The 15,047-nt window shown below is 35.0% G+C and overlaps 1 protein-coding gene across 17 annotated transcripts in view; it reads right to left on the bottom strand.

Moving 5' to 3' along the window:
• Nucleotides 1–471: 471 nt before the first annotated feature.
• Nucleotides 472–15,047, bottom strand: part of LOC123762033 (partitioning defective 3 homolog) — a 324,827-nt gene continuing 310,251 nt past the window's right edge. For 15 of the 17 annotated variants that reach the window (XM_069300392.1, XM_069300437.1, XM_045748364.2 and 12 more), the window contains 3 exons: nt 9,559–9,636; nt 3,397–3,620; nt 472–2,071 (listed from right to left, as the gene is read on the bottom strand). In XM_069300392.1, the coding sequence (XP_069156493.1) occupies nt 1,749–2,071; nt 3,397–3,620; nt 9,559–9,636 (625 nt within the window). In that variant the 3' untranslated portion in view covers nt 472–1,748. The remainder of the gene's footprint in view (nt 2,072–3,396; nt 3,621–9,558; nt 9,637–15,047) is intronic. The other 2 variants (XM_069300378.1, XM_069300413.1) reach the window with 1 other exon arrangement.

Below are 15,047 nucleotides of genomic sequence, written 5' to 3'. Positions count from 1 at the left end.
CCTTTCCCATCTTCATTATCCTACACAGTACTTATTTGGGTTGATAAAGTACTGTATATGATCATTTTCTGCCTATAAAAACCGTGACACTTAATCTAGGCGACTTCATAAGCAACTACTCCACAGATCAGAGGAGCATTGAACATCCTACCCCTTCTATAAGTAATTATCAAATACCCCCCCCCCCTTCTATAAGGTAATACTCATGGGTAGAGGGCCTGGACTTTCATTGTTCCAGCTATTTTCTTTCTCTACTACATTCTACTCTCAACTCCTTTTGCTAGACAAATTAATGTTTTGTCAGTTACATATTCCAAGTACCTAAAGTAATTGATCTCTACCGTACACACTAAGTTTTCATCTCTCCTTTATTATTATTGTACTTTTCTTCATATTCACATTCATGCCTACTTGTCCCAGCACAGTAAAGGAAAATTCATGACACAGTGAAAGCAGCAATAACAAAATGCATTATTAAAATTTCCTTTATTTTCCTTTGGAGTATTGGAATAGTTCCAGTTACAGAAAATAGCTGCATCTTGAGCAGAAAATAATGCAGCCCAGCAGTAGAGTGCTGGTTCCATTTACATAGTATAAAAATTGTTTCTTGCATACCTAAGTACTAATGCTATTTACAAAATCTTTTACAAAAATGTACACACATGATAAAAACTGCAAGTGACCACATACAATGAGGCCTGTACAACCAATGTTCACAGGTCAACAAGCCTGTTAAGGAATGTAACCCAAAGTCACTTTGGCACAGTATAACTACTGGTTGAGTTGATAGTGTCTAGAAGAGTCTGTCAAATAAGAATCTTGTATATTAAAATATTAAAAGCTACAGAAGCATCATAAAAGGCAGCATAAAATGTAAGGTATGATTTTGGACTTTTGCGTACCTAATAATATACTCCTTCAATATATGGTATCTATATATATCTGTACATAAATATGTTTGTAATACTAAAAATCATGTACACATATCAGGATAGCATCATAAATTTTTGTTTAAAGTCAAGTTCTCAATGAACCATTAAGGCAAATTTATGGATGGCACTTTATAATATTCAAATCATTATACTTAAGGCACCAAATTCTGGAGTACTGTACTTCATTTTTTATGAATGATTTAAAAATAACATAATTAAAAATACAGTAGTTCAAGATTAAGTAAACTGGCTCTTTTTTTTTTCAGTGTAGCATCTTTGAGCTGGCAGCCAATACAATTTTGAATCTTCTTTGTTACCATAAGAATCTTGAGATTCCTTAATTAGCTTTGATTATTATTCACACTTTAGATTAAAACAATAACTATAAATTACATAAAAGAACAGTTGCACATCATCCAGGTACTGTAACAATATAAAAACGTTTGGTCCCTCACTTTCTATACAATAAAATTTTATGTGCAAGGTAAGGAGGACAATTTATCGTTTTAACTAAAATTAGAAGAACAATACACATAATGGAATGTTGTGCTATACAGGAAGTACATGCCTACACATAACAAACAACACTCCATCAGTACATTTAAGGCAATGGAAATAATCCTTAAACCAATGACTTCAGAATAATTTACACCCTACATTTCTCTCATATCTTTCATTAAACATATTTTACAAGTATTTCACATATGCACAAAATTATATTTTTGATTTTTAATAAATTAATCGGCAATTTTTCAATTCGAGTTTAGTCTATACACTTTTTACACCATTTTCATACATTCCAGATACAAGTTATTCTCATACTTTGGAACCTGGTACTGTGAGCTTAGTAGTATGGTGATGTGGTGGTGGTGGTGGTGGCTTGTAGTGTGGTCCAGTGTAATGACTGGCTGGCCGATAACCTGATCCATAGTTCCCCTCCAGATGAGGAAGTTCGCGTGGAATGTCAGCATGTTCTCGGTGGCCAGGATGCAAGCCTGCTTGAGCCATGTTAAGTCCAGCAAGGCCTCCACGGTTAGACTGATTATGTACAAATGAGCCAGAAGTTTGTTTAAACATGGTCATGTGATGTGGCTGGGTGGTACCAAGGAACAGGGAGCTGCCTTGCCCACTACCACCATCTGATGGAAAAAAAATTAGTGTCAGTTTTTCAGATGGAAACATAACTAAACATTATGCTACTGAAAAGTAATCTCCTGTATTATATATTCAATTAGCCTACTGAATAACACCTGAAAATAGATGGGCTAAAATTTCAAGATAATTAACATAAGTTAATTATAGGCCAGTATATAGGAACCAACATAGGCCAGCCACCAACATACTCGACAAACTGTGAATGTGAATGGCTATGAAAATCACACCCACAAGAGTCCAGAAAAGAAACTATGGTACAACTTCAACTTAGAAATACAACATGGAACTTCAATTTAGAAAGACAAATAAGCCAGAGAATTGTAAGAAAATGTTCACATGCAATAAAGGCTGAAAACAAAAGGAAGGGGCTTGAGGCAGAAGTGGTGTAAATGACTTAGTAGGTGTTGCTACAGGGCTAGATTTTACTTCCTACTGAAACTACTGAGTAAAGAACTATTTAAGCATTCACTCAATTTCATACATAAAAGTATTCATACTCAGTATTAACAGGATTTTCTTTCTTCTAGGTTATGGGTCGATAGATGATGAGATTATTCAGAGCAATAATGACAATGTGGGGAAAGGCAAGTAGGAGGAGGAAGAAAAAGCTACACAACAAATTGAATTAAAATTTTATAATGGCAAGTATTGATAATTGATTGATTATACTTCCAACAGTGAAATTACAGATTTTGGAAATTTATGTCCACATTATAAGTGGGCAAAGAACTGGATAATAAGGTGCTTGCTGCCTGGCAAGTTCTACCCAATTCAATCCATACCAAGCCCTTGCTAGCCATAAATAAGCTCATCAGGGACCAGAGACCAAATAGTGTGACAGCACAACTGTATAATGTTCATGCCAGGTATATGACTGGAGTTTAATGTTGGTGATTGAGGAGGAAGACGCACAGTACCTAGTGATGCACAGGGACTTTGCTGTCCCATTTTCCATGGTTTGTTTACCTTGCTACAGTATTATGTTTTGATATGTCCAACTTTCTGGTGACCTTTTCTTGGTTAGGGAGAATTACAATCCCCTGCTCTTTGTGCTTCTTTAGAGGGGGCCAGGTTCTGGCCTCTGGTCCCTGGTAGGCTTTGTATGACGTGGAAGGGCCTGGCGTGGATTCAGTGTGCATGAAGGGGAATGAAGGGGGAAGGAGGGGGGGGGGGGAAGAAAGCAAGCTTGCCACTTAGCATATGTAGCCCTCCCAGAAAATGAGGTTGACCAAAGTAAATAGAAGGGGAAGAAATCAACAAATGCTGCAATCTTTCTGTCCTCATCAAGTACTGCATACTATACACTCACTTCTGGCAATAGATGCAGCAGCAGCAGCAGCGGCAGCTGCTGGGGGTGGTCCAGGTGGTGGAGGATGGTGTCTTCTAGGAAGTGATGTGCTACTGTTCTCTTGGGCATGAGAAATCATAGCCTGGACACTCTCATATTCGTAGTAATTGCTTATGGGTCGGTGCTGGTGATCACGACTAGAATCACGGGGTCCTCGCTGACTCTGATATTCTCGGGCTTCACGGCTGAAGTATCATCATCATCATGTTATTTTATGACTACATTTCATTCTAATAGATAACGTAAGATTAAAATTATGATACAGTACCGAGATATTAACTTGTATTTAGAGGAAACATAACTAATTAATGAGTAAAGTAACAAGGTCATTGCAAAAGGCTGTTACTGTATAATATACTATCTCAACAATTATTTAGAAAACATATAATTACCATTACTAATGGTAATGTCAAATTCCTACTGTACCTGTATACAGAATTTGCCTAATATTTGACACTATATGAACAATACTGTACAGTATTTAAATAAAAAACAAAAAGTTACCACTGAGCCTAAACAAAATTATGAAATAAAATGATAAACTTTCACTGATGCATTAGTTTATTACAGTGCATATGTAATCTATTATTTATGAATAGTAACACAAACACACTCTCTAATGACCATTCTTGTGTTCTCATTAACAGTTAATGTCTGCAGCCACAATATAATTAACTACAGTATCTTTGCATCAAAAATCTAATAAATAGTCAACAATTACTTCTTGCCTACTTCCTTGAATAGGAGGGATTGCACATGCAAATATATCCACAGCATTTCAATCCCCATCTAGTAATAACCTTTTAAAGAAATATGGCACTTGAAGCTACTGGTATGGCATGACCTTCGGCTCCTCCTAGTTTTTTAATATATAATGCCAATGCTATATTCTCTCCCGGTAGCTCCACTTTACGGGGGTGTTTTCACTTGGAGGTTATTATCAGCACACCCACTTTTCACTTTATCAGACTCTTACCCATTCCCCTGCCCTTTCTTTCATATATTGATCTTTTCTTCTCTTCCAAAATACCGGTTAGCTGTCTTTACCATACGTGCGATTCCTTTATTTCACTCTTATACACACATTTCTCAAACGACTCACAGGCATTCTACTAATGTGTCCATATCACCACAGTACATTCCACTTCATCCACTCCATAAATACCTAATTATTATAAGAAAGCATCATGCCAAAGATGCTATATAGCACCATCTGTTACAAAATGGAGGTATTCAAAAGTTTCTGGATATCATTAAAGCTGCTGATACAGGAGAAAATCAGGTAATAAATGTTCCTAATTTTTTGTTTATTATTAAATTAGAAATTGAATACTTGTGTGGATTTTTGTTAAACAGGAACAAGGTATTCACCATGCAGCACTACATAGATTTTAACAGACAGCATAAACGAGTTCAACGTGTTTTTACAGGCAGCTCTCGATTAATGTGGTGCTTATGTTCCTGAAAAACATAGTTGAGAGATGGACTTACTGCTTGATAATGCAAAGGTTTCCCCACATACTTCAATATCTGGTATAAAAGTGTTACCCAAATAACTCCAAATTTATGTAATCCAATACACCATGCAAAATGCAGGCTGCTTATACAAACCACAAAAATTCAGTCCCCAAAAATTCCCACATACAGTACATTCAGTCCACATAAATCACCTTATAATTTGAGTATGTAAATTACCACAAATTCCTTCCACATAAACCATGACTGAGTAAATTAGGAAGTCGACTGTATTATATTCACTTTACTTTTATAGTAGTATGTAAATTGTAAATATGTACAGGTAGCCCTTGAAGTGAAGTGGTCCTCTGAATGCTCTTTGGTGAAAATATTTTCCCAGAACTTTAAGCTTGACTCATTTATACAGTAATTGCAAAATATATAAAAGAAATAAGTGCTTGGCAGGTGATCTAACAAGATCTCTGTAAGTCACCCCTCTGAATTTGGGCATTAATTAGGACATAAATTATACCTCTGCCCTATTGACTCCACTCTATTCTTTCATAATGTTTTAATACACAAATTATTGTTTCTCTGTGCATGTTTAGCGCACTATAATTAGCCTCTAATGGTATAATTTTCTCACTATACTTCCTATTGATGTAAGCCGATACTGATAATGACAGTCACAATAAAATTGGCCTCGTTTCAATTTGCAAATTATAATCAAGCGTTTTAGGGGGATTATTTTTGCATGTACAGTATGTTGTATGTGCATATATGAATATACTGTATTACATATTACACAGCTCACTTAATATAAAATATTAAATTAAGAATTGAATACCAACAGTTTTACTGAAAATGAATGGTCATATTTACAATGAAATCTTGAATTAATTACTGTATAATTGATTATTCTAGTTAAAAAGGTCATAGTATCAAAATACTGTAAAAGAATTCTTATGTATTCAAGCTAAATGGTGCATGCTACCAAATATTTAAACATGTGATACATAATGTGCGCTATGCTTCCAAATCCTAAATAATGCATTGAATAATTAAACAACAAAATTTAGATATTAGCATTTGTGTAATTGTGAACAATAACACAAAAAATATTTATGATTCAATGGATGCATAACATTCCAATCATCTACAGGGTGTCACAGGCAATGTGCTTTAGTGATGGTTTACAGTGCAAGGCTTTAGAACTGCAGTGAACTGCAGTGATACAGGGGCGGTGTTGCAACAAATAAGACCACTTGGCATCAATAATGTATCGGCTAGCATTATAAGCTGAACAAAAATCCTGACTAGATCAAATTGGCTCTACTAATGCTCAATAAGAAATCTAGTCTATGTTGAAATATTTATAAAATCTAATTACAGTTACAAGTTATTTCAATTTTGCTTAGGTTAAAAAATAAATCGGCAATAGCATAGCTCAACCAGATTTAGATTTAGATCAACCAGACTAGAGTGTATTATGTCACTGTTGATGTTTTTATCTGTAGAGAAACTTTATATTTGCTAAATTCCCTTTTTAAAAATGACTTCATGTATCGAACACAGGGTACAAAACTGAAGAACTAATGAATAAATGTTATTCCAGTTTAGATTCCACAAACACCCTAGATTTTATTTTATCTTATTTTCACATTTTGTATATGTAAACTTCAACTTCATGGAGGACAGGGATAGGGTCAATTTGGATCATACTACTGGTACCCAAATGCTGGAAGAAAGGCAGAAACAAAAATTGACTGACAACAACAGTGGGGACATTCTGTGGCTCAAACAGAATCAGTCTTCCCTGATCCATCACCCCAGCCTGAATAACACTAAGTCTCTAAATTTTCAATTCTCATTTTCACATATCATGCATGCTATAAACTATAGAAGCAATAGAACATAGTTGAAGGTTTCTAGGGAAAGTAAGATTATAGGGGTTTGAGAGAAAGGAATGCTATCTCATGGATTTTGTAGATCCTCAAAGAAAGGTAAGAAAACAAAGAGGGAAGAGACAATGAAAGAAAAACTGTTTTAAATATTTGGGAGCTTTGTTACATACAATGTATGGAAGGATGAAGAATAGTAGTAGGAGAGGTGAATCAAATAATGAAAGGAGGGGAGTGTAAGAATAAAAGAACTGGGAAATTCTATAGCAATGAGAAAGTATGTGAGAGATGTGGTATGAGTGAGAGGGATCTCTCTTCTTGAGGTTATCTTGAGATGATTTCGGGGCTTTTTTAAGTGTCCCCGCGGCCCGGTCCTCGACCAGGCCTCCACCCCCAGGAAGCAGCCCGTGACAGCTGACTAACACCCAGGTACCTATTTTACTGCTAGGTAACAGGGGCATAGGGTGAAAGAAAGTCTGCCCATTGTTTCTCGCCGGCGCCTGGGATCGAACCCAGGACCACAGGATCACAAGTCCAGCGTGCTGTCCGCTCGGCCGACCGGCTCCCTATGAGATGAGGGAATGGGATGAAGGGATTGAAATTCATTCCCTCATTCCCTCCCGGGATGAGGGAATGAAATGAAGACTGGAGGAGTAGGTGTTAGTAGGTTGCCTTAAAGATGTTTAATAAAAAGTGGGGGTACACGGGTGAAAAGAGATCATATGATAGAGACAGATGACCAGAATCTTGGAAGGGAAGAATGGTACAATATATAAAGGAAGGTTATGGAGCAAAGGTTGGGGGGAGGGGAGTGACCTTGAATATGTAAAATGTTATATTGGTGATAGAGCTTTCAGCAGAAACTTCTGCTATACTCACCCCTAATGACAAGCTACGTAAAAAAAGACATTGGGGTTAGAGATAGATCTCTGACTGCGACATTGACCAGACTGTGACTTGGCGAGGGATGTTATTTTACTGTGGTGGAGGCTATACAGCCTATCTTGGTTTTGCTTGTGTTGCTTTCTGATCCACTTGCATTTGCTACATACTTTTCCTTTCTGATTTTCTTTGATGTCTTGAATAATATACTCTGTAGAATTTCCCCATCTCTCATTATCCTTTTTTCTAATATATTTCACTAGAGAACTGTAGAGAAAGATCTCAGTATCTCAAGATTGTGAAAGATGGACACTCGTGGTCAGTGTCGTCCTTCCTGAAGTTTACCCATCCTGTATATTTAACCAGTCATGTTTGACTATTAAAATATACTTAGCAAACCTTTAAAGGCTGTGGATTCGTCAGTGGTGAAAGTACTTAATGATTGTTTAAAATGAACTGACTTCATCTTTGATAATCAACCATCATTAACCATCAAAGAATAATCAACCTTTGATAATCAAGAATAAAGTTTGATGTTATCAATAGTCTTCAATCAAAATTATAAGGTTTCACTTCATTATTGGCTTTATACTATCATCTCACAATATATTCCTTTTCTCTTCAATTTTCCATAGCATGGCTTAATTGATCAAACATTATCTCTCAGAGCTTTCATTTACATCATGTAAAACAAGCTTGCATGCTATTATATCAATTGTGTTATCAGCGAATAAATGATATGAATATTACAAGAATAATATGGTATGAATTTGTTAAATGTGAGGGTGGGCTTTGTAAACTGGATATTTATCCTGAATATATACAATATATTTATAAAGAAGAAATAAAAATTTACAACATTTGCTGGGGAATTCTACAAGTTGAATTCTACATAAGAATGAAGCATACCATATAAACAAATACAAATAATAATTTGAAGACAGAAATTAGGGCTACTTTAGCAGATGTAAAAACTGTAAGGGATTTTAATTTTTAGGAAAACCTGTAAAAAAACTGTCGGTCTTGTCTAGAAGCATTTTTTTTTTTTAACCGTCCCGCAGAAGTTACCCCAATTTATGGGAATACAAAATCTTTAAAAGTTATAAATATCCATGCAAAAGATTGAATAATGACTATGGCCACGAAGGTAGTAGCGATAAAAAGAAATACCCCTAACCTCACTGATATTAATAAGTAAAGTATTTTAGTAGTGTCAGTGGATGACTGAGTCACTGTCAAAATACTGAAGTTGACAGGAGAGGAAGGGGTTGGGGGCTACTTAGTCCCCAAGAGGATTATTTTCTAAGGATGGCAGGCTATCGCCAGAGCTATGTACTGAGCATAGGAATTATGCAACCCCTGTAATTCATGACCATAAACAGCATGAGAGGAAGCAATCATTACATAATGTGAGGAGCCACAAGGCAGTGATGGGGTTAATAGTCTATCCTTGAACACTTAAATTACTTTATAAATGTACATCTAATTTTTTTTTTAATTGAATTCATTTTATTACATGCAACTCACAGTTGTGGTGTGAATGTGTCCATAGATGATAGCATTCGAAACTGAACAATTTATATTTTTTCACATAAAAACCTTGGGAACTAAATTTAATTTGTATACTGTACTTCCTACTAATACAATGAATGGTAAGGTACCATTATTACAAGGGTAAGGATTTCCCCATCAAATTTGTGTTTTACAGCAAGGTGTTTATGATAAACTCCCATCACTGACACCAAATTAAAAAACAACTGTGCAATATTTTATTCACAACTTTGTTCTAAAGAAATTTTTGTACTAAACTAAAAGCTAAAAAATAGCTGCCATACATAAGTGAAAAAAAACATGCCTCATGCATCCTCCGCCACATGCAATATACCTTGCAAGAATTGATTCGTGAATAAACGTCTCCTCCAGTTTGTGCAACAGGGTACCGTGGGGGATGTCCTGCTGTCTCCTGCATGGTAAGGGTGGGAGTGGGTGCACTGGGACTGTTAATTAGGCCAACACCAATATCAATATTCAACAAGCTTCAAGATATGTTTGAAATCCATTTAAAGATTTGGGACCTTGGGAAGAATTTAGTGGTGGTTATCTATCAAATGATTGAATTGGGAATTAAAATTTTCTCCTTCCTTTGTTCAAACACATCTTTGACCTTGGATATATATAAACTGCTGTAACAAAAATCGAGAAAACAGGTAGCCGATAAAATAAGACCATGATTAGTGATGGCACTCAAAATGTTATCAGTCAAGCCATTTGTTATAATCTTTCCAGTCACACCAATTTCTGTTCTGAACTTCAATACAAAATTATTTCCAATTACAGATAATTATTCAAAATATTTAATTATGAAAAGATCAAGATACTTATTAACTTGGTGTATAAAGTGGCGTATAAAGCACATAGAATCAATGTTTTAGGATAATAATCATTTTAGCATTAAAAGAGAGCACAAAACTCAGTATACAAGAGTTAACTATGCTTATTCACAGTCACAACACCTCCCAAGGAAGTATTAATATTTTTATCCACTATTTCAATAATTTTTAGCCATCTAATGTATCATTCTGTTATCCTCTCTAACATGACAATTTTTCTGGAGGTTTCCAATGATTTTAACAGGAACATTATTTAAAATTTCAAGCAAATTGTTCTTCCACTAATAAAAATTATGAGACTTGCCACATTTTGTCAAAATCTTTTACTGTCATATATAGTAAACCATACAAGTTTAATAAAAAATTGAATAATGTTTTAATTTATAACAAAATAATCAATGAGCATTTCCCATAACATCAGTTAAATTCATGGCCTCAATGGCACAAGCTGTGGTGGACATGTGGTCATGTCTTCAGCCACACTTATGCTTGTTAACCTGTTGACTCTCATTATGTTTAACAAGTACATCCGTCTTCTCTTCACATGTTAACTATACTGCCACCAGGTGACAAGATCCCTTGCTGCTAATATCATAGCCAAATCAATAGAAAGAATTACTGTCAACTAATAGTAACGGTTGTTAGGTTATTCGAAGATGTCACCAAGATGTATGTCCCCTAATAAGCTATGGAACACTGCAAGAGGTCAGGATAGAATGGGAAAGTTAAATAATAATATTCATACATGCCATCAATAATCATAATGTCAGTACGAAATGCAATCAAGAGACGTTAACAACCCAAATTAAGAAATTAAATTTATTATGCTGTAACAAAGTAAAATAACAGTTATAGAACATTAAACTACTGTAATATAATGTATAACCAAAACCAACATTCCCCCAAAGTTTGTAAGGCCTACATTTAAAGATGGAGATGCATGATGATGATGATGATCACTTTGGCATTATTAATGGAGGAAGATAGTTAAATCAATGTTATACATTTTTATCAGAAGAGTTGTAAGAGCTTGAAGAAGAAAAAGAGAGAGAGAAGCCACACAATACAATACCTACTCCACACATGCATCATATCCATCAAATATTACACTTTAGTACAGGGTACGTACTACAGTATTGGTTTCCGTTAACTTATATTACATACTATGTTTGTCATGGAGTTAAACAGTCTGCACTTTCATATGACGTGTGTGTGTCTTTATGTATATATGTACAGTACCTATTATTATAGAATTTTTACTAAATATCTTCAATTTATGTAATATTAGACCAAACTTTAATATTACATTACATATCAAAGGCCAATATAGTTGACAAAGTGAATGATCACTCTGAATTTCAAGTACTTACATTTTGAGATTGGCAAAATTATTCATGAGAATTTATAATATGCCCTCAAAATTTCTGATTTTCAAGAGTTAGCCTTATTCAAAGCAGCTGTCTTCCTAATCCACGAGGAAGAGTGAGGAGAATACAAAGTTGCTCACAAAGATATAGGAATTGATGTAATTATATACACATTTCTACCTTCAAAACAAGCTGGAAAATTAAACGAGTTTTCATCTTTATAAAAATAAAATAAAATAATTGAACTGTAAAATAACTGCTTAAAATATTCTAATATAAATAATTATATATGCTTGTCATACAAGTCAAATTATGTATTAAATTGAGTGCATCTATCAATGACAAAATATATTTTTAAGGGAATAAAATTTATTTTTCAAGAAAGGAAATTTGTTAATTAACTCTCCAAAATTAATTTTGCACCTATATATTTAGGGAAGTACCACCTTTAGATGAATTACTGATGACCCTTAACCTCAGAGAAGATAATAAATGGCATTTAAGTTAGGTTTGTAGATCTCCATATGTGGACTTTTATATCTTGTTTTGCTTTAATATACAAAAATTAGTAAGTTACAAGGGAACACCATCAATTATTAGATACTGTAAATCTTCTCAAGGTCCTTGAATGTCTGACAGAAACTAAGGCTGCACTGGAAATTTTCCCACTTTATCTTCCCATTAAGGTTCTAGAAAGATTAACTGACTGCAATTGGATCACTTTCTTTTGATGAGCTTCAACCTCAAATCCATAAGATTTTTGTGTTTTCACCTAGGCGCTACCTTGTTGACAAGTAGTGAATGTGATGGAAGTATCAGCCAAGGTGGATACACACATGTAATCCAACATCAGCTGTTTTTTCAGCGATGTAGAGAATGAATAGTTAAATATATCTGAGAGACCAAGAGGTGTGGCAAAATTATGCAAAATTAAAAAATGGGGGTAATCTCTCTCCAGGACGCTGGGTAGTGGTGAGACTCCTCTTGATGATCGTCTTTATTAAATTATTCTTGGTAGTGTCCAAGGCATAATTACTTGGCATGTCCATCATTCAGACCAGTATTTAACAGTTTCTGCCTGGTCATAGTGAGGTGGAATACCAATTCAAGGTGGATGGAATGTGAAGAAATTGAGATTATCAAAATTTTCATGCTGTGTTCATGTGTGTTCCTGTGTGGGGAACACTCAGATCTGAGTGTCAGTTTAAGTGATTAGTGAAGTAGAGGGACTCTCTCACAGCCTCATCTATAAACCATGAGAAATCAAACTGGGATGATGCTGTCATAGGAAGCATCATCTTCAATATGTCTTAAAGTTCCAACAACACAATATAAGGTTATTTTCCTTAATGATGAGAACCCCCCCATGCAGGGTATTTTTTGATTAGCAAACTCAGATGTTAGCAACAGATATGCATCTTGACCTGCAGACTGTGTGTGTGTGTATATGTGTGTGTGTGTGTGTGTGTGTGTGTGTTGCAATAGCCTATAGTCTTGCTGCCCCAATACAGTACACACTGAAATATGGGTGCATTTGCATTGTCTGTGCTGTAAAAGTAAGGGGGTGGCATTCATAAAACAAGAAATCAATGACATTAAGAGGTACATCATCACAGTTGGGAGTACAGCAAAAAGAAAAACCTCATTGTATAATGTCCTGCAATTTTGCAGTGCATCCTTGGGATGATGGTAGGCATCATGGAGTCGGACTGTAAGTGTCAACCTTGGCTAATAACTACACTGATGTGAATATGGGAAAACATAGCACTGCTCCACACATACAATTATTTAAGACTCATAAGTACAGAGAACTAGACAATCAGCACAACTTGGATGTCACCATTGGAATGGAGCTGCTTGACTTATGCGATAAAAGGGCCAAAAGCTTTCTCAAGGACATAGGTTCTATGTTTATTGAAACAACAATTTCCTAACAAGCAGAACCCAGTAAGTATTATTTATATATATATATATATATATATATATGCGTGTGTGTGTGTAAATATTATACTTGTATATATGTGTAAACATTATACTGAGCGAGTGAGAATAGCTCGAGTTACCCATTCCTTTGTGTGTATTTATACCTCAATAAACGTATTTAAATTTCAATCCTTTGCAGATGACACTAGGATTTTTATGAGAGCAGACACTATAGAACACAGCAAACCCCCCATCTCATGTAAATCAGGTCTTTTATGGATCACAGAAACTATTATGATGCTTAATGAAAATTAGTTCCAGCTCCTGCACAATGGAAAAAATTAAATATAAAACTGGAAACCACATATAAAATGCAGTCAAATCACACTATAAAATGAAAGAGCAATGTAAAAGATCTGGGAAAAAGTATTAAGAAAAAGTATTTAAAATATGAAGACGATCAGTCACACTAACGTGGCTGAAAATATGAAAACCAAACAACACACCAAAGATCACCTTACTTTTAAAACAAAAACAAAAAAAACAAAGTAGCTGTCACAACTGAAAGAAAGGACTGGTTGGTTAACAAGAACCTTTCAAACAAGAGATACCATATCAATGATGATACTCTTCAAGACACTAGTGCTCTCTAGTGTGGAATACTGTTACACAATTACAGCTCCTTTCAAAGCTGGGGAAATTGTTAACCTGGAGAACATGCAAAAATCCTTTACTGCTATAATTAAAAAAAATTAAATAAATAAATTATTGGGACTAATTAAAACATTTAAATCTGTATTTTCTAGAGCATAGGTGAGAGAGATACATAATAATCTAAACTTTGAAAATATTAGAGGGACTGGTTCCAAATCTGCACATGGAAGAAATACCATCACATGAGACCAAGAGGCATGGCAGGATGTGTAATAGCTCCATTGAAAAGCATATGTGTAATAGGCACTCTGTGAAAGAACTATCAACATCAAAGGGAAAAGATTTTTCAATATGCTCCCATTACACGTAAGGGGCATAACTGGCTGACCTCTCACAGTGTTCAAATGAGAACTCGACAAACACTTCCAGAGGATACCTGATCAACCAGGCTGTAATTTATACGCCAGGCTGCAAACAGCCGCATCTAACAATCTGGTTGATCAGATCACCAACCAGGAGGCCTAGTCAGAGAATGGGCAGCGGGAACATTGATCCTTGAAACCAACACACGGTAATCACAAGGTAGGTAAGTTAACCTTATTGTTGCAATACAGAGGAAAAATAGAATATGCCTCCTCATTTCCTACCCAGAATCCAAGGAGTTTGAGGAGACCTACAACCTTTTAACATTTAACTTTGTACCAATATGTGTAACCAATCTTGTATAATAAAGTTACAACCAAAATATAAGGGGTGGTAGAATACTGGATAACTTGCATAAATGAAAGCAATGCAAGGCTTCCTTAAATGCCATATATTCTCTTCTCCAAGCTAAAGGTCCTCAGCTATACAACCATAAGCAGTACCAATATATATCTGTATATTTCATATATATTTACTTTAATATAAATGACACAGGAACATGTATATACATTTATAGAACTATTTGATTATCTGTTATTTCTTGATTTCAGCTCAATTACACATATTACTGCAGATAAATATCAGGGAGGATATGTCTAATATATTAGGAAAATATG

Source organism: Procambarus clarkii, chromosome 5, assembly GCF_040958095.1.
Source record: "Procambarus clarkii isolate CNS0578487 chromosome 5, FALCON_Pclarkii_2.0, whole genome shotgun sequence".
NCBI lineage: Eukaryota > Metazoa > Arthropoda > Malacostraca > Decapoda > Cambaridae > Procambarus > Procambarus clarkii.
Note: the sequence above shows the minus strand (reverse complement) of the source record. Positions and strands in the feature narration are given on the sequence as shown.